Source organism: Haliotis asinina, chromosome 3 (genome assembly GCF_037392515.1).
Source record: "Haliotis asinina isolate JCU_RB_2024 chromosome 3, JCU_Hal_asi_v2, whole genome shotgun sequence".
NCBI lineage: Eukaryota > Metazoa > Mollusca > Gastropoda > Lepetellida > Haliotidae > Haliotis > Haliotis asinina.
Window position 1 is genome coordinate 33,640,016 of NC_090282.1, and position 24,479 is coordinate 33,664,494.

General features: G+C 39.5%; 1 protein-coding gene across 1 annotated transcript; it reads left to right on the forward strand.

Moving 5' to 3' along the window:
• The first annotated feature begins 2,915 nt into the window (after nucleotides 1–2,915).
• On the forward strand, nucleotides 2,916–20,845 carry LOC137277844 (cubilin-like). The gene is made up of 26 exons (XM_067809809.1): nucleotides 2,916–3,052; nucleotides 4,174–4,255; nucleotides 4,636–4,760; nucleotides 5,440–5,589; nucleotides 6,366–6,441; nucleotides 6,905–7,044; nucleotides 7,629–7,766; nucleotides 8,071–8,152; nucleotides 9,403–9,527; nucleotides 9,848–10,003; nucleotides 10,641–10,737; nucleotides 11,166–11,290; nucleotides 11,550–11,702; nucleotides 12,183–12,267; nucleotides 12,695–12,810; nucleotides 13,295–13,444; nucleotides 13,767–13,848; nucleotides 14,106–14,224; nucleotides 14,896–15,051; nucleotides 15,747–15,825; nucleotides 17,399–17,517; nucleotides 17,757–17,912; nucleotides 18,236–18,314; nucleotides 18,928–19,052; nucleotides 19,319–19,477; nucleotides 20,034–20,845. The coding sequence occupies exons 1-26, from the start codon at nucleotides 2,929–2,931 to the stop codon at nucleotides 20,246–20,248; spliced, it is 3,213 nt and encodes a 1,070-aa protein (XP_067665910.1). The 5' UTR covers nucleotides 2,916–2,928; the 3' UTR covers nucleotides 20,249–20,845.
• The last annotated feature ends 3,634 nt before the right edge of the window (nucleotides 20,846–24,479 follow it).

The following is a 24,479-nucleotide window of genomic DNA, read 5'->3' on the forward strand; positions in this document are numbered from 1 at the left end:
ACGTGGAGATCCGTTCTGTCACAACAGAACATGCATTGTATTTGGGCAGGGAAGATTTTACGGCAACGGCATGATATGCAAAGGGAAACCACTCCCATCTTGCGTAAAAGCTAAGATTAGCTGCCCTTGAGTTATTGAAAAGGTCATGGCCACTGCTAACCACATGCAGACACCTTTCGTTACTATCCTTTCCTTGTTTATCAAAAAGGTATGGTGTTCATACTTTTACCAACACTGAATCGGGTGAGAATTGTACTCTGTGATATCGACTCGATAATGATGTTGTTCACTACCTCAAATAACGATATTTCAAACGTTAAATCGATGTTGCATTCTCCGTGTTGTTGAAGTGTCGAGGTGAATCATACAGTTTTTTGCAATATAAAAGCAATCCCCAAACGCAATTCTAATTATTTGCGTGAAACTGACAACAACGTGAACGCCATTTTGCTACTGACTACAATGATCTTAGCTCCTTACAACTGGTTCCGACCAATTGTAAGTTTTGATTGTAACTTACAATGATCTTAGCCCACAATCGATTTGTGCAAGTGGATGGCGATTGTAGCCGAAGCCTAAGATCGCGATCTTAAGGATTTACAATAATTGTAGCTCTAAGATCGTTTTGTGCAAGTGGGCCCAGGTGTTTAAGCTGGGAGGTTGAGCGTACTAACCACAACTCACTTTCGCATTTTAAATTATCTATTGAAACCTGGCAACACAATAATATGTTGTAGCAGAGGTACTCCGTAAGAGATACAAATAGTTCTTGCATTATGTTTCTTTCATGTGTGTTTTAGACCCGTCAGTTTGTCCGAATTTTTCCTCAGCAAGTTTGAGTCGCACCGCGAACAACTTTTCGTGGATGCGACTGCTACTTTTGTTGACACTGATAAGTTTGGTTGTAACGGCAGCTTATCTCATTGGCTATGTGAGAATGTGGAACCAGCTAAAAATAGGTAAAAAAATCATCGGGCCGAGCCGTAGATGCATCCGTAGTATAGTGGAGATTTACCGTCCTTAACGTATCGAGGATGACACTGCCGTTATCAATATATTACTGTAAGTGCCGAGCATGCATAATAGTATGTGCTATATAGAGATACACAATTGACCAGCTGAACAACTATTTTAGATACCGTGGATCAGAGGTGAGTATCTGTAATCAGATTCCTCGATGTATATCGCCTTCTCAACATCGAGTGGGCGTACAGGGATGATACTGCCTGGTCTACTGATATTTGCACCCAACATATCTGACAACATCAACACGTATAGTGAGTTTATCGTGTCAATCAAGAAGATCAATCGTCACATGAGAAATACCATATGATTATAGGCAATATTGAAACAAAGCCACTGACGACTCCACGTTATCCTTATTAATTAATGATTATAAACGTAGTTTAGACATAATACATACACAGTAAATGGTGGAAAACAATGCGAAGGGATACACAAGCGAAACGTTACATGAAAACTGTAAAGGTTTTTCTCAAACCATGAAATCAAATTTATCGCAAAGGCCCGTTCATGTTCTTCACGAAACAAAGCACTGGCTTTCTTCTGTGTTAAGAATCTGTTTTACATGTGTAAGTGTAACGTTAATTACATATCTCAGTCATTTCTAAAGCTAGGAAATGCAATTTGCTCAACAATAGATTTATAGTTTGCATCGCCTTGAAATGTTTAGTAAAAACATCATGTTTATTCAAGTATTCAAGTTCTAATGTAACATACTTTACAAGCTCATGTCTCCATACACAACACTTTCGAAGATAAAATATAAGGGACCATTCATAATTTATGACTGGGTGGTGGTGGGTGGGGTGTGGAGGGGTTGATGATGACGAGTTTGTTGTGACTGGTACATGTTACATGTACGATGTCAATAAGCACCCCTAAAAGTTAATGTATAAAGTAAGTGACCCCCCCCCCTTCCCCCAGCTTATCATGAGCCAAATCCATTACCCACCCCTTAATATCATTCCCCCAACTCGTGGCGTGCACGACGTAATTCTAGAAGTTTAATACCCTCTGTTTCCTTTACTCCGTTGAACCGGAAGGTGGCCGGTGGGGGTGAAGAACGATCTGAATAGCACGAGTTACGCTTAAAATGTTGAATAAAATATAATCATTAAATATAGAGTTGGAAATACGACAGCTCAAGCAAGTGAGGAAATGGGAGTGTGTAGCTTTGATGGTGGCGATATTTTGTTTTGACATGAAAAAATATATGTCGAATCGAAGCGAGGGAAGTACGTTGCCAACCTTGGTCCACTTCGCTCGCATATAGAGAGACTGGTCATATTCTCTATGCTGCGCAACCACATTTGCGCCACAGTGTGCCTGTGCTTCAACTCTCCAAAAACACACTTTCCTTATGTTGAGCAATAGCGGTTAACAGCACAATCGGTTAGACGTTTTCTTACACCATCACCATGTCTATAAGAAGTCGTTAATGTATTAAAGTAAAACGATTTGCCCAGTCTTGGCTTAACTTCAGTAGAGCAGTGACTTGGACAAAGAACGTGCTTGTGTTGTCAAACAGCAGTTGTACTGTATTTTTGAATAGCTGAAATATTTGCAAGAATTGTGTATATTACTTTAGCACCAACTAGTATTATAACGTTTTGAACAGATTAATCTGTTTTTATCTGCATATTTGTAATACGGGTTAGTGGCATTGTTATTTCAATAAACGAAATACTTAATAATAATGTATAGTAATTAACACCTCAATACCCATATCCGCCTATCATTGACGTATTATGTACGTTCTTTTGCAACTAGTGTCACTGATAGCGTGCAATCCATGCTTTAGCAGTTTTGATTTCATGCTTTGTATATGATGAAGCTGATGAGTGGTTCATAGGTTGATGATAACAAATCACGAGATACCGTGTCACATATCAGTACGGTTTCGCAATGAGATCTAATATACATATTAATACAGGACCTTCAGCCAGTCGGTCCAGAGGAGAATACAGTATGAATGTTCGTCAGTATCTCTCGACCGTGGTGGTTATTGTGGCGCTGTTCGCTATAACAGGTAGACATTCATTTGCTTTACATTCTGCCAAACAATATATACGTCCTGCTGCAGGTATTCAAGTTTTCTAAATACCACTTGCCACAGGGCATATTAAGTAAGTGACTTGTCCTGACTAATTTTCTCCCTTGCCCTGATTTTTGAAACATAATTAAGATGATGATATTATGACAGTGTAAATAATCATGGTATTTGATGTTAATGTTTACCTGACTGTTTACAGAAAAGTGACAAATAGCAAAGAAAGATAACTCTACTCTGCTATCAGTGCGAAATTAAATATGAAATGAAATCCAAGTTTCTTCACAGTTTGAAATTGTAAGCAGAAATTATCCAGTAGTAACTGGACAAGTAAGATACCGTTACTTGATTGCCCGAAATGAAACATTACATGTCGGGCGATGGGATTTTTGAACCCTTGCCTAGTTATTGGAAGGATGGTTCTGTACTTTTCAAGTAAACCACAGTGTTTTCAAAACATTTCAAAGTGACCGTCACCGTTCAAAACATGAACGCCGTCATGTTCAGTAGTGTTCATAACTTCATCAATATTTGCGAACAGAAGCCGTCACAGAGAGGACATATTGTACAAGTGCGGGGCATTTTTTAGTTGAAAGGGGGCGTGTTTCAGATACATCTATTCTATATATATTATTTTCATGCTTATGTGTTAACAATTAACTACGTTCGATATGAAACGTCAGTACACTACTTTTCAGTAACTTTTTTAGTTTTCAAATCGAAGGGGAGGATGATTTTCGGTCTATTGACACTTTTTTTCTGTCAAAGTGTCATACGTGTCGAAGAGCCCTGTATACATGTAACCCGCGCTTTTAATTGCCATATTGATTACATTCTAAACGGTTCATGAACAGACAAATCTGGTTGTTTTTTTTAAAAGATTTGCAAACACTTCGCAGTAGCTAATAAAATACATTCTTCGTCATTATCTATACTCATGCTCAAGGGCTGACCACAGTGTTCAACGTCAGTGTTTTGGGGGCGTTATTCCTAAACTTACAGGTCCTAACACAATTGAAAAACGGTTAAAAGCGGTATTAAATAAGAATATAGTGATATATTGCAAACTTGTACTCATTTTTCGGTTTTTTTTTAAACAGAATCATGCAATGTGGTGCTGACTGCACGAGGAACCCCATCTAACCTCACTTCCCCTGGATACCCAACGAAAAACTATCCTAGGTAAGTCTATAGAACCTTAAAACTAACCCTTTTGTGGAACATATAGGTAATAATGTATTGAGTGTGGGAGTCAACATGACCTTACGTCAAGCGAACGCTTGATCCATTAGGCTATCCCTAAACTAGATCATTTAAACAAGAAATTTACTGAGGTACGGATCATAATTATTTAATGTTTGTTAACTGGTGTCTTGCACACATCAACCCGTTTTAATGTTCGTAGCTTTATACAGCAATTTGTAAGTTTGCAATTTAAATCAGAATTCACGTGTTCCCTGTGACAACCGAGCGTAGATGCAACGATCGTAAGTGGCGTCGTGGACACGCATTTTGTGCATCTCATAGATATGCCATAAAACAATTCTTTCCCATTATCACAGCAATCTGACATGTTGGTGGAGGATACAAGCCAGTGACACAGAGAATACTATCATCGTGAAAGTTCTGGATTCTGTGATCGAAACATCGAAAAACTGCGTTTATGATAGTCTGTCATTTTACGATGGTAAGGGTGCATGTACTACCACGAGTACGCAATGCTTGTTTATCTGCATTTTCAAGTAAATCCATTTTAATACAATGAATCGTAAAATTAATGATGATCTCTCAAAAGCATTGCCTCATTAATCCAGGCAAGGCCATAGTATGTAAAATGATTAATATTTGTTGATGTTTCTGTTTTGATGATCTAAAATTTTGTTTACCCACCTACAAAAGTTAAACTTTTCCAGCAAATACGAAATACAATACAATATCAACACACTTTTCTTATGATAGTTCCTATGTACCTTAAATAACTTAAAGTCCGAAGGAGCTGTCATTTTAATCCGTCATACAATGCAGTAACGCTGTAGAAGCAAGATATGATCTTGGCAGAAGCATAAGGATCTTTGCAACCGCCAGGAAATACTGACGGTCCTGAAATAACATAATTTATGTATTCTAAGTTGTGATCGCAGCTTGCCACATCTGTTGGTTATACGAAAACTGTATATACCTTATGCTAAATTCAGTTTCAGTGGGCCAGGACAAGATATCAATATTTCTTCTGTGTAATGACACGTGTGAAGGTTCCAATAATTCTAAGTACAAATTTAGGTATGATCATCATAAACCTTGGATAGCATTGTCTTGGTTAACTGTGAATCTGTTTTCAAACGGAGGCGGGTGTTTCTGTGTTACAGGGTCAAGTGCGACAGACCGCTCTCTAGGGCGAATCTGTGGCCATGAGCGCACTATGGTTGTCAGCTCTGGGAGAGTCATGTACATCTTGTTTAAGACTGATGACGATCACGAAATGAGGGGATTTCATCTGCAGTTCTATGAAACAACAAGTAAGTAGTGAGATGTTATTTCTCTCAAATGAAACAAGAAGAGATGGTCCCTGATGTCCTCTCCACAGTGTTCTGTTCCTGTTTGCTTCCTGTTTGTTAACTTCATGTCCTGACAACACACACCACATTTGGCTTCAATTTCGAAAATGGTTACTGAGAAAATCTGCTCCCATCTGGGATAAAGTGCACTAAGTCAAGAAACGCATGTCAAGGGCCATAACTCTGTAAAGACGCGTCACATGTTTTCCTTTTTAACAGATTCCATATTTAGTGTCTCTATCCGTAAGCGGTTTTGAGAAAATCTGCCACCATCATCTAGAACGAACGGACGGACGGGCGGACGGACGGAACTCAAATCTATATCACTTATCCGCCTCTTTTCTTAACCACAAAACAATTCTGCTGAAATCTCCGCTAAAAGGAGCCCTACCGGCGACATATATCAGACTCATCGACTCAACATTCCAACTCATCTCGAGAAAACTGTCACTTGTACGTCAACTTTAGTTAATTCAACAGGCACTCGTTTATTTCATTTAACTATATAACCACAAGGCGGCGCCAGTCTCGTGTGTGAAAGTGTTTGGTTGTAGGTCCGATGGGGTACATGGTTCGAAGCCAAGCTGTAACTGTCACATCAGTAAAAAAAGATGTTTTCGGCTAAAAGTTATAGATGTGTATCCTGTTCTGCAACGTCCAATACTTGATTCTCTGTTGCTACTATGATTCATTTGATATGATTTTACATAATGCATATACTATAATAATCTTCGCAGAATGTGGAGGGTCGTTTACAGTAACACCTGATAAGGCAATCTTTCACTCCCCTGGGCATCCATTTCAGTACTTCAAGTAAGTATATGTTTGTAACATGGTTTACACATCGGTTATTATGCCTTCATGTTTGTTGTTGGAGCGTTAATAACTTCATAAAGGTGATGAATTGAATATCCTATATGATATCACAATGGTATGTGGTTTAACGCCGATTTCAACAATTTTACACCTATTAGAAGACAGTCCAGTGATTGACATCATGAGTTTCGATCCACGCAATTGGGATACGATGACGTGTCAAGAAGTCAGCGAGTCTGGTCACATGATTCCGTTTGTTGCATCTTACTACAAGCAAGGCTTGCCGAAGACCAATTCTAAATAAGGTCTTCACGGGTGATATTACAATGCATTAACAGTTTAACCAGAATACTTCAAAGGAAGGGTTTCGGTGTTACATCCTGTGTCTATTATGTATTGAGTCGACAAGACGTGTATACCTACCAGTAAAATGACCTGCATAAATGATACTGTGTTACAGTAATCAGAACTGCACCTGGCTCTTCACTGCGAAGAATCCGACTGATACCATTGTAGTGGTATTCGACGACATGGATGTACAGTATACAGACGGCTGTGTCTCCGATTCTGTGACTGTTTACAATGATCACGAAGGGCATGGTAAGTAAAGCGAGGAGAGTGTGTGTAGTTTTACACAGCACTCAACAGTATTCTAGCTGTATGGTGATGGTCTGTAAATAATTGAGTTTGGACCACACCAGCCAATGATCAACAGAATGAGCATGGATATGCGCAGTAGTGAGCCGGCGAGCCTGACCACCCGACCCCGTTAGTCGAAACTTACGATAGACACTGTCACCTTTTGTGGCAAGATCGGGCTGCTGAAGAGCTATTCTATCCCGAATCTTCACGGTTCTAAATAGAGGAGAATCTCCCGGACTTGCTCATGAATGATCAAAGACTTGATCAAAGAGAACTGTTTTTTTTGACCCGCCAACAAAATCAACCATATCGCCAAAAATACTACGAAATTGTGATTTTCATTAATGATTTTCAACTGCACTTCATGAATGCATTCAAGAATCACAGTTCCAGCCAACATGTACGGCTGAAACGAATGAAAACTTTTACATAATGATAGAGTTGTAAGCACAAGATTTGAGGTAATATCACAGATAATAGTGTGGCAAGATATCATAGCTCATTGAAAGGTTTGTGTAACTGGTAAACTGTATTTCCTACAGGGAACCAGTTCCTCGGATCCATCTGTGGACATACTTCCCCTAAGTTCCAAAGTTCTAAAGATAAATTACGGATTGATTTCAAGACTGATAGCTCTGTTGTTGGGAACGGTTTTACATTTCATTACAAGACAGTTGAAGGTGAGCATCACACAAAAGATCGTAATAGAAATCAACATGCATAAATTTATGTTAAACACTGATAACGTAACGACAGACCTTAAGTGGTCACAAAGAGATATTTATGGACACATCCAAATGTAATTCCTTGAACACAAAAATCAAACATTTCATTTTATTTTATTTCATCTGAGTTTCTCATATTTTCTTATCCACTAAAGAATGCATTTTATATTGTGATTGATTGTAAATATTTTTTCAGTTTCATTATCATGACACGTGACTGAGGAGAATGATTTTAACAGTATAAATGTCTTGTTTGCAGCTGGTGTCTGCAATTTGACAATGATGCCCTTCAACACCCCATTGTACATCGTATCTCCTGGATACCCGGATGAATACTCTAAGTATGTCCCTATCAAAATCAAGAAGAAAACTTAATACAACTCTTATGTCGTTTTCTCACAACTATACATACAGTGGTTATCATGTGGGGTACGTTATCATATCTATATGTTTCTGTAGTTCACATTTGCCATTTCATTCGTATCCGTACCATATACGTATGCGTACATACGTGATATGTCATATACACACAAAATACGGCACACTAGTGGATTTAAATCTCCCAACAACCACATGGCTGACATATTGATATATCTATTCCCAAGTCGCACTTAAATACTTTGTTGTCATTGTTATCAGCAATATTCAGCTGAGGTATTATTGTTCGTGACGTTGATTGCTCTCTTATCGTGTCGTATTGTGATCTAGGGACGATCCGTTACTGGTTCGATAACATGGTATTTCTACATGGTCGCGACAAGGACGCGACACAGCTGCACCTGAACCGCGTCACCTCGGGATCAAAGTCGTGTACCAAACCCCCGGTGGCCCTTTCTTCAAAGCGACCGTAGCGCAACGATGATCGTAATTCCCATACTTTAACACAGATTTGCGACAGTCGTAGCAGATTTGCGACGATGATCGTAATATCCATACATCTCATACGATGATCGTAACAGATTTGCGACAGTCGTTGCGACAGTCGTAGCAGATTTGCGACGATGATCGTAATATCCATACATCCCATACGATGATCGTAACAGATTTGCGACAGTCGTTGCGACAGTCGTAGCAGATTTGCGACGATGATCGTAATATCCACACATCCCATACGATGATCGTACTTCCCATACTTTAACACAGATTTGCGACAGTCGTAGCGCAACGATGATCGTACTTCCCATACTTTAAAACAGATTTGCGACAATCGTAGCGCAACGATGATCGTAATTTCCATACTTTAACACAGATTTGCGACAGTTGTAGCTCAACGATGATCGTAATATCCATACATCCCATACGATGATCGTAATTCCCATACTTTAACACAGATTTGCGACAGTCGTAGCGCTACGATTGCCTTAACGAACGGGGCCAAGGGCCTAGGGTTTCGAAGTTCTATCTCACTAGGATAGGCTAGGAAGTTAATGTTAATGTATGGCACTTACGATTATCTTAGCGCTATGAGTGCTTCAAAAATCTAGGACCTGATCTTTATAAGCCTGGAGTCAAGCTGGGATAAGGTTTGAAGCGTCCGGTTCATGGGTACGGTCGTAGACTTCGAGTATCATAACCCTCTTTATATTTTCAGTGACTTGGATTGCATTTGGCTGATGAAGGAAAATTTCCTTATGGGCAACGTTGAAGTTGACGTGGTTGATTCAAGCATTGAGGGAGACTACCCACTGTGCAATGACTCACTTACAATGTATTCAGGTATGGTCGGTATTCAGGTATTCATGTCACTGACAAATAAAACAAATGCTAAATGATAAATGTTCCCTTTCTTAATTGTTTATCTTTAGCTGTAAGCACCGGAATATCCAATTTTTAAGCTATAGGCTCTATTCAAAGCTAACGTTTTGTTGTTAGTTCCAACAAAATCGGTAGGTGTCAGTTCAGCTAAGTTCAGTTCCATGTGTATATTTACGAATTATTATCCAGGTGTTCATTAAAGGGTGACCGTGTACTGACCGACATAAATACAAACATTAGCAATAAGTAGTTTAAAAGAAAATGAATAATATATTGTACAGGGTCGAACCAAAAGGCAAGGAAACTGGGAATGGTCTGTGGAAATATGACGTCAACGTACACATCAACTGGCATGGGCCTTACGGTTGAATTTAAGACGAATGAAGACGTTGTTGATAAGGGCTTCCGAATTAGATACACGACCGTCACTGCTCCAGGTAAAGGTTCATCAACTAATGTCTTGCACTGGTACCCACGGATACGGTCGTTTTGATTCCTACTTACACGTTATTGCCTTTTGAATTTTAGGCAATATGGTGAGAAGACTTTCGATATTTTCATATCTGACATTTCGATCATGTCAATTATTCTACTTTATGTGTGGCAAAATCTGCCATTATATAACTCCACTTGTCAGTGGTAAGAGTATGTATACAAAAGCTATTCTGTGATTCTGCGCATGTAAATCATTCTATATTGATGTAAACCTAAGACCATTATTGCTTAGATCCGAGAAGACCCGAGGTAGAATAGGTCTTCAGCAATCCATGCTTGCCACAAAAGGCGACAATGCTTGTCGTAAGAGGCGACTAACGAGATCGGGTGGTCAGGCTCCGTGATTTGGTTGACAGATGTCATCGGTTCCCATTTGTGCAGATCGGTGCTCATGCTGTTGATCACTGGAATGTCTGGTTCAAACTCGATTATTTACAGACCGCTACCATACAGCTGGAATATTGCTGAGTGCGGCGCAAAACTAAACCCACTCACTCACTTACTCCTTAATAGTAAATTTGATATTTACTGACGTCGAGTATATAACAAGCAAGAAATAATGTGGTATTATGGTTTCAGCGGTTCCAACATCAAGTCAGTGTGGTAGCCGAACTCTCACAGCCCTTTCAATACCCAACTACTTTCACTCCCCATCATATCCTTACAACTATCCAAAGTAAGTAGACAGGTTATTGAAAACACAGTTCTTATGAGTGACACTAATTTTGTTAATATCAAAACGTTGCAACAATAGAGGGAAATAATAGTTTGAGCTCAACACTAACTACATAATTAGGTTAACTTTGTAACTATTACATATTGAAACAGTTGAATAGCCAACTAGTTACGGCGTAGCTCGTCACACAGAAGGTTCTACTTGATTCCCCCATGGATAAAATGATTGAAACGTACAATCTGGTGCTCCCCAAGGTGAAATTCCTGGCACATTGCTAAAAAGGGCGTAACCTCACAAAACAATCGTACATAATGAACAGATATGCCTAGTGTCTGTGCTACCCTCACTACTTACGTAAATTATACGCTGTTTTACGATTAGAATTATAATTGATTTAGTTATTTTACACCATTTATGCTCTGTTTCAGCAATGCACTGTGTATTTGGACGTTGACAGCATTCTCCCCAACCCTGATGATCAGACTAGAGGCAATATATTCCCAACTTGAGGACAGTAGTCTATGTCAATACGACTCCGTTACAGTCTACGATGGTTCGTAAATAAGAACTTGTGTGATTCAAACGTATAATGTTGTAATTTCCGTTCTGTATTAATGTTTGCTTCCTCTGTGTGTCCACCAAGTATGGCTAACTAGAATCTAATACTCTTGTCTCACGTGTCTTCATGGCAGTTTCACGGGTATTAATAAATACGTTCAGTAAGTGTCCACTTTACATATAGACTTTAAATGCAACCTCTGAGCTCATTGTGTGTGCAAGTTATTGCGATAAATACTGTTTCTTGCTGCTAGGTGTTGGTAGCACAAGTTCGGTGATGTTGAAGAAGTGGTGCGGAAACACTCTACCGACAGTTCAAAGTACAGGGCCGTCCATGACAGTGGTGTTCAAAAGCGACATTTCCGTTACCAAGAAGGGCTTCAGTCTCAAGTACACTGCAACATCTGGTAGGAGAACCTATATTCTATACCTCCAAACAAAACGTAAGAGCATTTTAGAGTGGCATTAATGTCGTATATGAACCCGAACCTGTACAAAAACATGTTCTTGTTGGCTAATTGAAATACACATACGAGAAGGTAGAAAACAAATCGGTTATGCAGTTACCTGACAATGAATTCCAGACTGAGTACTTTCCTATATAACATCCGTGTCCACTCAGTGATATGGAACATCTTTATCCTGGAATGTATATTAGTATTTACGATCGTGCCCCATACATATTTTAATAACATGGTCTATGCAATAAATGTGTGTGAACCTGACGTTTTCCTTGTGGAGTTCAGACACAAGATTTTTTCAGATAAGAGTGGTGTATGTGTAGAACAGAGTATGGGAACTCGTTTCGTGAACTTAATAGCGATTAGTAATGTGTGACTATGGGTGTAATTTGACCATTCTGATCTGTATCCCATACCTGTTTGCAGCTCAACTGACATGTGGGGGTCGCCTTTCCGCTTCTAGTCAGAACCGGTATTTAACATCACCCGGGTATCCAGCTGATTATCAAGAGTAAGTGTATCTTTAAGTGATTATTCTACATAAACCATTTCAGTACAAATGATGATAATTACTGTGGTAATTACCGCAAAGGCGTGGTTCTGTGTTTACAACTCAATTACGGCTATTGGTCCGCTGTTATTTACTGTAGTTTGTTTTCCACAAAGTGTAATAAAAATCGGACATAATGTATATGGATAAATAGTTCTCCTTCAAAATGTTTATTTCATCTCATTGAATTCATTGCACATTGTGAACTGCAGTACTAAGACTGAACATATAAAACGAAATAAAAACAATGGATATCAATGGAATGACGTATGCTTGAGGTTGTAGGTTTGGCTCATTATAATAATTATACAAACAGCGTTATGCGATGGATGCCGTTGTACTAAGCGAGATACATTTGAATACTTAACGTTTTATAATTTGTCAACAGCAATATGAACTGTGCGTGGACCATCACAAGTTCGAGTGGCATCGTCATTCAAATCGTGACCTTCGACCTTGAGCAATCTGATAACTGTAGATATGACTACCTCGCAGTCACGACTGGTAAGAAATGAAACTTATGACTGATGCAATATTACTCTTACCATCGCTGATCGCCTCAGAAGTAAGATGTAAATGACGTCACATACTCTTAACCCCTTATAAAAGAGAACATGCGCACTTCTCGAAATAGTCGCATAGAATAAAACGAAACAGTGAACAATCGCAGGATGATCGTTGCATGTTCCAGTGTTGTTTTAATCGCCCGAATGATGATGACGCATATTCTAGTCATGTTAGTTTATCAACGATGTCGGTTTACAACGTCCAGCAGAGCGTTGGGATAGCTAGTCGTTAAAGCGTTCACTTCTTACACCGAAGACCCGGGTTCGATTCTCCACATGTTCACAGTGGGTGAAGTCATTTCAGTTGTCCACATCCTGGTCATTGCTGAAATATTGCTAAAAGGGGCTCTAACCTAAACTCACTCACTACAACTTTCTGCTGCACAGACATAACGGTAAATTCATTGCGTGCATATTTTCAGGCCCCGGAACAGATTCTGTCGTACTTCAGAAGTTGTGCGGACGACATACAAACGTGGTCATCAATACAGGCTCAACTGCCACCATTAAGTTCCATTCAGATGGCTCGAACACGGGACAGGGCTTTAAAATTGCTTACAAAGCCGCAAATCGTAAGCAATTCGCTTTGAATAAAACATTACTTTTAGCAAAATAGAGAAGCACGATTACCACGTGTTATAAAACATTTGTTTTCCTCACCTCTTGAGTACAAAGGTCTGTACATATTTATTGAGCATAAATATAATATCATGATTTTTTCCCAGTCTAAAGCTTGACTGTTTTCAAGGATGTTCAAGGAGAGAATCCGATTACACAACGTGAAATCCTTTTCGACGTTACTATTTTTCTCTTTGCGCGATAACAACTAATATTACTAAAGGAAAGGCCATGTGGTTTTAAGTGCTTAATCATATCGTTCATCGTCATATGCAGAAGGGTCATGTGGTGGTCAACTTAACGCTCTTTACACGGACCAAGTGTTGACGTCGCCTGGGTACCCTACCAACTACCCAAAGTAGGTGCATGTATTTCTGCTTCTCTGAATATTCCCTCGCCAAAGGTTAAATTATCCACTTGGTCAGATATAATTATGTTTATGGTATCTGAGGATAGGTCAAACATATTTATGACTATATTGCTGAAACCAACATTTAATGACCAGTTCCATCCCTTGGGAAAATAGAAACTTCCAAGCAATGCATGTGCAACATCATTTGAAGTTGAAGTAGAGGTGGGGGAATATATTTAACAATCCGCATGTTTCCTTTTTAGCAACTTAGACTGTGCCTGGATCATCACAACGACCTATTCGCACATAAAGATTACTATCACCAATCTGGACATAGAGTCTCAGGCCAACTGCAATTACGACTACCTCAGGATTATTGACGGTAGGTGATTGTACTGATATATACTGAACAGCAAAAGAAACACTAGTTTCGAAATCTTAGAAAGTAAGTGTTCATGTTCATATCTTGTATCTAAAAACATGAAAGAAAATAGAGTTGCCTTTCTTTTGCTGTTTAGTATCTTTGATAAAATCATTAGTAATCCATTTAGTTATGCCATCTCTATCAGTGTGTTAGGGGTGGTAAATGCTTAAACTGACATAGATCTATAAAGCTTAGGACAGTTTTCGTTTTAGTGGATGTGATACAACTGTCTGCCGAGTGTGGTGTGTGGTTTTATGTGATAACAAGGTCATCTCTCATCTGATGCTATCTATGATAATAATACATAGGAGAAAAACGATTGTTTGTGTTGCTTTTATACAGAATACATTTGACATTGTATTTGAGAAAGATAACACATTCTCATTCTGTAATATATCATTGCACCTTCAGTCATCCTCAATGACACGTTGATCGTGAATTCCTCAGCTACAAACAATATATGGTTCAACAGAGTGCAGAGAAAACGTTTGACAAAGTTGTTCTGAAGAAAAGTGATCTAACAATTTGTTTTGCTTCACTTCTTGTGTATTTTAGGAATGCAAAGTCTACGTGCCCACGCGCGTTAATTTACGTTGTACAGGTAACGTCTGAACATATGTGTTGTTTAGGTTCCAGCTCGATTTCGTCTACGCTTGCGACGCTTTGTGGGACCCAAACTTCAACGTACTTCAGTTCAGGCTCATCTGCCGTCGTTAAGTTCCACTCAGACGGTTCTACATCAGGAAAAGGGTTCCGACTCACCTATAGAGGAGCATCGCAGAGCCGTGCGTAATCTACAAATGAACAATTCATGCATTTATAGAAATCTTTGAGCTTGCAGCCCAGGGCCCACTCGCACAAAACGACCTTAGAGGTACAATTATTGTAAATCCTTAAGATCTCGATCTTAGGCTTCAGCTACAATCGCCATTCACTTGCACAAAGCGATAGTAAGCTAAGATCATTTTAAGTTACAATCAAAACTTACAGTTGGTCGGACTGCAAGGTGCGAGTCAGGAAGGTATGTCAGTTGTGTGTAGTAACCAGTTCCACGTTTTATTTGCGCAGCATGCTATGCGCACTTGCAGACAACTGTAGACAGGAGTCGAGTTTAAAAAATTTCTACCTCCAACGTTGAAGAGTTCGATCTTAGATAAGATCACGATCTTAAGTCCATGCTGTCTTAAGATTGTCTTTGTGCAAGAGGATCAGGGCAATTGCATGGTGATTGTAAAGTTGATTGTAAGGGCCTAAGATTGCTCTGTGCAAGCGGGCCTTGGCCTAAACATTCCCACCTAAAAGTGTATTCCGAGCGCTTGAAGCTTTATAAACTGTTTGTATTCAGTTCTGGAAACACACCTTTAGTAGCATTAGTGCCTTCACAAAATAATCGTATGTTCAAAGTTCACACATGTAGCAGAGATATATAGTAGTATGTGGCCTAACACATCAGGAATCTTCTTACACTTTATATTTTCAGAGTGTGGACTCGGAAGTCTTGTGGCCGATGCGACAACACGCTTCTTGACATCACCGAACTATCCTTCTAATTACTTGAAGTGAGTTGATAGTATGAAGGTGTTGCTTTGATATTTTTCTGAAAGCCGCTAATACATGTATATGTACATGTACATGTATATGTATGGTCAATATTTAGTTAACGTGTTTTCTGAATGCCGTATGGCTATGCCAGACTCATCAAGTAAATTCTACAATTTAAAGCAAGAGGCCGTATGTTTCCACTTGACAAACCTCCTTTATGAACACAATATCTTTGGCCACCCATATTGCTCGTCGGGTGTAATGAAACATTAAGCGTTGATATATGTCACATAGTTGTGAGTCTTTGACTACGTTAACGCCAACGAAACAAACCGACGTTACGTCAGATATTAGATCAAGATATGCACCGGTAACTGAAATATTTGACTGGTCAGTAATGGTCAGTATTACCTACAAACACATTATTGGTGTACCTCTGACTGAAACAACTGATGATTATCAACTCTTTATACATATCTTTCTTGAACCGAAAGGGGTAGACAATACAGAGAGTGAGTCCATTTTTATCGCCGCCCTCAGCAAAATTTCAGTTATATGGAGGCGGTCTGCAAATAATAGAGTCCGGACCAGACAATCCTGTGTTCAACTGCATGAACATCGATCAACGCAACTGGGATACGATGACATGTACCAAGCAGGTCAGCGAGCCACACCACCCGATCCCGTTTGTCACCTCTTACGACAATCTTGGGTTACTGAAGATCGGACCCGTGAAGGTCCCGGGGTAGAATAGGCCTTCAGCAACACAAGCTTGCAATAAAAGGCGACTACGGGATCGGGTGATGAGACTCGATGACTTGGTTGACACGTGTTATATGTTCCCAGTTGCGCAGATCGATGCTCATGTTGTTGATCACTGGATTGTCTGGTCCAGACTCGATTATTTACAGCCCGCCGCCATATAACTGGAATATTGCTGAGTGCGGCGTAAATCTAAACTCACTCACTCACTGAAGATCAATCCTAATCCGTATCGGTGCGGGTCAGTACTGATAGAAACGCAATTTATTATGAATAACAGATGTAATCCTATGATCTATGTGTTATGCAATATTGCATCAGATGATGTTATGTATGTTAAGTCGAGGAAAGGTCACTGTATTCCTACGGTAGATCTGTGCTGTCTTCAATCGCCATATGTACTTTAACTACTTAGGCGAAGATAAAATTATTGATTTTTAAACGGGAACTGGTTCATAACAGATAAAAAAGTATGTGATACGGCTGAAAAATTGTCAAAAATTGACGTTAAATATTTACTCATTCAGTATGCTTATACAGTTTTCGGACATTACCATTTGTGATTTCTTATTTTATACTTTTTGAAATCCAGTTTTCATTGTCGCCGTTATTTGCGTGTGTTTTTTTTTTCAGATGTTTGTCTTTTTCGAAATTGCAACACAGAGGACTGCACGCTGATCCTCCCAAACGCAAACTCTATATGTGTATAGGGTGTTGGTTTGAAATGAAGCTGATTGTTCGGTATCAAATTTGTTTGCTGTCTAACTGATTATCAATCCACTAAATGACATGACCACTTTGTTGACATTAGTCTGTATATATCAACAGCAATATGGATTGTTCGTGGACCATAGCTACCGATCTAACAAACATCAGGATCAACTTCCTTGACATCCACTTGGAGTCCAGCACTAATTGTCAGTATGACAAAGTCACAGTTTATGATGGTAAGTTGCACAACAGTAACGCCAAATGTAAAGTTAAGCATCATAAATACTGAAGAAATAGTACAAGGATTTTAAGGTAAAGTGAAATAGTCACATCCTGCTCAAACAGAAACGTTCCAACCTTCCCTGCCCGCCCCACCCCTATCCCCCAACCTCCGAGGCATGGAGACTACTAATTTCTCCATCGATACTAGCTTTGGTGTGGATTTGGTATGAGATCAAACACGTGTACTCTTCAGGCTCGACCTTACAGTCTAATATACTTGGGAAAATCTGCGGAACCACTACGGGGTCCTTCGTCAGCACGGGAAGCAGCATCACTATCAAGTTCCACTCAGACAGTTCAAATACATACAGAGGCTTCAGACTCTCGTATATAGGAGGGGATTTCGCCTGTGAGTAGCTCCACAATTCCCCACGGCTCTAACTGGCTGCTAAATTGAATACGCCAAAAAACAACAAAACATATCAACAGGAATATAACCAAGACATGATAACGCATAATAACTACTAAATTGCATTTAAAAAACCCCAAAAACATGCTAATGTTGATGAGATTATTCAGTATTGCCGAATCTGAACTGGCGTGAAACGCAAGATGTCAAAGGGTCGGCACCTTTCGTCAAAATTTAGTGATATAATGTTCGCCAGTTACGTATTATGGTCACGAAAGACATCGGTTTCTATATTATTAATGAGGACGTAAAAATATTTTCAGCATGTGGTTCCAGCGTTCTCTCGGCTTCATCGGTGCCCGGTACCCTAACCTCACCAAACTACCCATTTAATTATCCCAAGTGAGTATCCTTTTTGACAGCAAACAGTTTCTCTTCTCTGTCTGTCTGTTTGTGTTTGGTACCACAACAGTGGTCAGTTGTAAAGATTCGGACTAGAATTGGTCTTTAGCACCGATATTTGTCGTTAGAGGCAATTACCGGGATCGGATGGTCAGGCCCACGCATCATTCACTGTATGTTGTGTCATTGAAGTGAGGTCATTTAATCCATGGCAACGCTACGTGCTTGTTTGTATGTAGCTTTAAGCAGCACCCAACAATATCCCAGCTGTATGGTATGTAGATAATCGCGTCTGGACCGGTCATTGACATCTTGAGCATCGATCTACAAAATTGGATTACGTCAACGAGCCTGATCCTGTTAGTTCTGACAAGTATTTGTTGCTGCCGATTAGAGCCAGTCATAAAAACCCCATGCTTTTGATATTGTCGGTATTGTTGAACAGAACTTTCCGTCACTTCCATCCCCTGAATTCTATTTGGGCCTTTTTTCTCATCTTTAGTTCTTGGTTTTAGTTCTAAAATCGGGATGTAATAACTGTAATTGGGATCGTTTTGAAGTAAATAGCAAAATTTGGTGTCAGGTTTGGATGCAGTGCTATACTGTTTTTCAGTCACGCCGAGTGCACCTGGACAATCAGCACTATAGATTCCAACTGGGTAGTCTCTCTTGATGTCACAACTTCGGATTTAGAAGAGAGTTCCGGCTGTATCTACGACTATTATGAAGTATTTGATGGTGAGCGAAACCTGATTTCATGAGCAAATACATAGTTAAACATTTACGGATTTATGAAAACGTCACACAAACTCACTCACGTAAAAGACTAAAAACATCAATCATCTTGCCTGGAGAATCCGGGTGAATAATAACTATTTAAAAATCATTATCTCGTACTGTTATATATAGTCAAGCTTAAACGTCAGATAAAGATCTGTTTTAAATGTATATATGTTGTACATTTAATCTTCAGTTGCAATATCATGGCTCTGTTTTGTCCCAAGGATCCAGTGACATAGCCCCGTCATTGGGGAGATATTGTGGCTACAGTGTCCCAACTTTATCCAGCACCGGGCAATACATGTACATCAAATTTAAATCCGATGGCTCCACAACTGGTACAGGTTTCAGCATGACGTACACATCCGTGTATCAAGACATCGGTAAGAACAGAACTGTATTTTGGACTCTTTATTGTTGAGCTTACAGTCAATGTAAAGAGTTAGCGAGGGAGTTAGCATTTAACGTCACCACGGTAATATCTCAAACATATCGTGACGAAAACAATCCATACAATAGAGATTAATACTTTCTGAAGACTATTGTAAACATTCTGAATGGAGATCTGTCAACGATGGACTGTAAAAGCTGTAGAGGGTCGCAGGACTGAATGTCAAAGTAACATGCTAAACTGAAACAAATCGCCAACAACTGAAGGTGGATCACTATACTAGGAACCATGGGGACTTACAGCACATTTGCTTTCTGATTGGGCCCTTGTTGGATTAACCTTGAATGTATCAATGTATAGAAAATCGCCTGAAAGTTATGTTTAAAATATATACGAGACACACTCACACTTAACTGAGTCTGATCCAGACTTACTTATAGAAGGGCGAGATACCACTGGGACATTGCTCACTGCAGCGTATTGGACTTAATATGCTCACATATTCATATGTGTATATACTTGTGATAACGAGGTGATAACTTGTATAGTTCCAGATATTCCAGATGTTCCGAATATTCCAAATATCAACTTCGATACTGACGACGACGACGACTCTAATGCCGGACCCATTGCCGGAGGGACCGTCGGTGGAATCTTCTTCATAGTTTTCATAATGGCCCTGGCACTGCGCGCCAACAGGAGACGGTACACACCTTTCGTCTCCCAGGCATCTACCACATCTCCCCAAATGACAAAGTATTAATTTCTCTCGTTAACACGTCCAAAGTGCCAATCCGAATCACAGCTCAACAGTTTTCAACCTTTCAAATTGATACGTTTACGATCATGTACATGTCAACCCTGGCTTAGCTCTGAATTACGTCCAATGGAGAGAAACGTAGAGAAGTTAACAAAGAAAGAAAGGTCTCTGTTTATCATGCCTGCATCTACAAAATGTTCTTTCTATAATGATAACGCCCACTGTTCAGAAAACTCTCGCTATGGTGTTTAAGCCGGAACAATTTACTGTGCACAACCCTAGTATTAAGGCATTGTGTTTGAGAAAACAAATTGGTCGTTTCAGTATATATCTTAAGCGGACACGTGCTACTGAGAACTATTAAGAAGAACCTGAACGAGCACATTAAATCGTTCGACTTTCTTCTTCACTTTAGACTACAACTATGTGTATCCGTTACAATGTTTCTCAATCATTAGCTGTGTCATTCAAAGTTGTGTCATTCAAAGAAGACAGTGCTGACTTGGACTACAATTTTTCGATTCCATTAATGCATATCATATTTTGTATTTCTAACTGAAACGCTGTACTGAAGGCAAATAAATAAAGGGGTTAAATGCATTTAAACCTGTCTTTAGTGGTAATGTTCCAAAATTACCACTCAAAAATAAATACATAGATTGTATTTATGAATTGTGAGGAAGATATGCGGAACATATGGACACCGGTTGTGAAGCATAATAGTAGAAGTGACCGGCAACGACAGCGGTAAGACGGGAAATTTCAGGGTTGACTGCTTTGGATTAATGGTGCATAATACCGCAGAAAGTTCTCTGAGCCAGCATGGTCCTCCGCCAAAGATGCACACGTCTTCCTATCACGTCCTAGACTTGCTCTGGAGAATGAGAATGACTTGCTCATTTACGATTCGTGGGTATTTACGATTCGTGTATGATGAGTTGTCCAGAAAAATAAGACGCCAACACACCTCGTAACGGGAAACAGAACTGTCTTATGGTCATTATTTGCACAATATTTTCGAGTGAGTGAGTGAGATCACTGTTTTCACCGCTGCACAGTACAAAGCATTCTTCACAAACGTATGACACCTGAACAAATTCAAATGGCTTGACCATCATTTCAAACTCGTCAAATACGGTCATGGCAACGCCACACAAACACGCAAAGTGAATCGAGAATCATATGAAAAACACATGAGATGAATCAATGGGCACCAATGACGTCTTCTGGCAGTTTGACATGTTTGTAAGGGGCTACACATGTGTGCTGCCCTTTACATCAGTATCGTTATGAAGATTTGCATCTATATGATTCGTCTGTTGAGTTCGAAGTCGCACGACCAGGTTTTTGATTTGTCCGATTTGTCAACATTTTGGCACATTGTACCGGATCCACTGTCACCACAGACATTACACCCACTAACACTTCGTTGCTGGGAGCAAGCATTCATGAAAATGACCTTTTAGTTCTTGATATCAGGACTCTTTGTCGGAAAGTGTCCTGATATCATGATCAGATACAAGAACACTTTTGAAAATCTTCAGTAAGCTATAACGTGACGTCATCAAGATTTTGAAACAGACAGCTATGAGTTTTGTTTTGAAATTGAAAACATATTGAAACAGTCAACGACAATAGCTCTCTAACTAATAGACAATATTTATCAGTTTATTCAACGCTACTTAGAAAAAGGTGTCAAAGGATGTTTCATCTGTCTTTTTTGCATTTGATAAAACACTTTTTGGAAGCTGTCGTCTGGTTACCGTCGTCGGTGTCGTCGATTAAGACAACATCAGTTTCTTTTCGTTCTGGATTCTTAGGTGGAGACGGCTGGAGTTTGTCAGATAATTCCTTGTTAATTTCATCAGAGGCGCGCGTGTAAACCCTCACAACTTTGCTTCAGTAGCCTGTCCTCGCCATAATGAGCTACTGGTCAACTATGGAGTTGAAAAGGGCTGCTAAAGTGACCTGAAGACAGAAATTAATATTTTGCTTTAAGGGAAAATACAAATGTTTCATGGAGACACTCTAATGTTACAATTTAAGACAACACTTTCACTTTCAGAGATAAAGTGGCGTAACGTCAACAGGCATCTATATATCCCGCGAGAAAACGGTTACTGACCAGTCCAGTTTTCAATATCAAAGTATTTAATGTTCACATTATGAATAAGAATTGGATGTTTGGTTGTTACTTATCTTTATTTACTGAATACATTTCACTACATAGCGTTTCATGTACCGAAAAAAGTCATGAAACTGAATGAATTATACTTCCTGAAAGGCCTGTAAACCATCCATCTGGACCTGCCTCGTCGCACGTTGTCTTGAAGATTTTCTGCAATGTGTGTATCCCATCTTTCTGTTGTGAATATCGCAGTTTTCCGCCCTTAGCTGCAAGAGGTCGTCTGTAGAAAGGACCTTCGGCTGGTACTGGTGCCAAGTAGGTCTTGAGAAATTTCGCAAAACATCGTTGTCGGGTTGGGCGCATTCCTTCATGTCACTAAAACAAACACTTGATATTCACTCATGGCGAGTAGTGTTTTCAGTGGGGCTTCTGGTATCCTGGATCTTCCCATGAAGAAACTACGGAGAGACCACTTCGTCCACTTGGCGACAAAAATCGTATTAACATACTTCTGTTGGAATTCAGAATTTGGGCGTAGTTTTTGTTCTGTCGACACGGTTTAGCTACAAAGATATTCCATTTGGTCGTTTAATTTCACAAATAAAGTGACACACCCAGAAGTCGAGGGCGTCCGCTGTAACTTCAGCAGGGAGAGAGGTGCAAATTCATACTGCTCACGTGCAGCTGAACCTTGTGCTTTTCGTGTATTTCTGTTTTTCACCCACAAGACGTAGATGTATACACACCATTAGTATTTTTTATGCAAAGCTACGATAAATCCACCAGTCACTGAAGCACCATTGCTCTTCAGTAAGTGTATTTTTAATGTCTTCAAGGTCCTCAGTGTCAATTTGAGACAAATCGTCTCCATTGTGGCTCAATAAAGACATGACACATGCTCTGCTTTTATTCCTGAATATTGCACGTGCAGGAACGACATGCTCTCGCATTTTGTATGAAAACTTTCTGAACGGAACCCTGTCAACGATGGACTGTAAAAGCACTGGTGTATCACAGATATGAATAAAAATGGCATGTTAAGCTAAAACATTTTAATTTACGAAGACAATACGACATAAAACGCGGACTATAGAGGGTCCATACCTGAAGGTAGATCACCATACTAGGAACCATAGGCACTTATAGCGCATTTGCTTCCTGATTGGGCCCTAGTTGGGTTGATATAATCCTTTCAGCTGTCAGCAATTTAGATACATCTTGCCAGACGTTACAAATGAAAACATTGTACGATTAAACAAAAAAAGTTTAAATTTCATGCATCAATGTAAAAAAAGATTGCCTGAATGTTATGGTTAAACTATATTTATGTACGAGTCACACTGAGTCTCAACTCCAAATAACATGTGACGTTTGGTCTTCAGTGACCCATAATTGTCGTAAGAGGCGACTTAAGGGATCGGGTGGTCAGGTGCTCAGACATCGTTGACACATGCCATCGTATCCCAATTGTGTAGTTCGATCGCATGCTGTTATTTTCGATCCATGAACATCCGGAGTAGAGTATGCCTTCAGCAACCCATGCTTGACACAAGAGGCGGACCAACGGGATCGGGTGGTGAGACTCGCTGACCTGATCGACACGTCCAATTGCACAGATTAATGATACTGTTGACCACTGGACTGTCTGGTCCAGACTGGAATATTAACAGACCGAAACTTTTTGTTCACCTGTAAATACTCTATCTTCAAATCTCTATCAAAACTTATACGGATACGGATACTTATACGGATTGTAAATGAAACTGTCAAATTGTAAATATATATTATTTATTTACATAGGTGATCACGTTACATATGAACCATTCATACTGTAAAAAGTTCTTCCTGTACCACCTATGGTTTCTCTTTAGAATAAAAAAATGATTTCGAATTCCAATATCGACCAATCAAAAGGTTAATTGAAGTTCGTTTATTTAATCGTAACCGCTGCAAAAGGTAACTGCGCTGGCCTTGCGGCTTTCACCTTAGCGAGTTAGTGACTGCTGTTGTAAGACGTCCTTAGTCAATCATATTATAGCATGTGGATCAATGTGGACAATAGAGCCTTGTTGGGGATAAATTAATTCAGATCAGCATCTGGTTCCG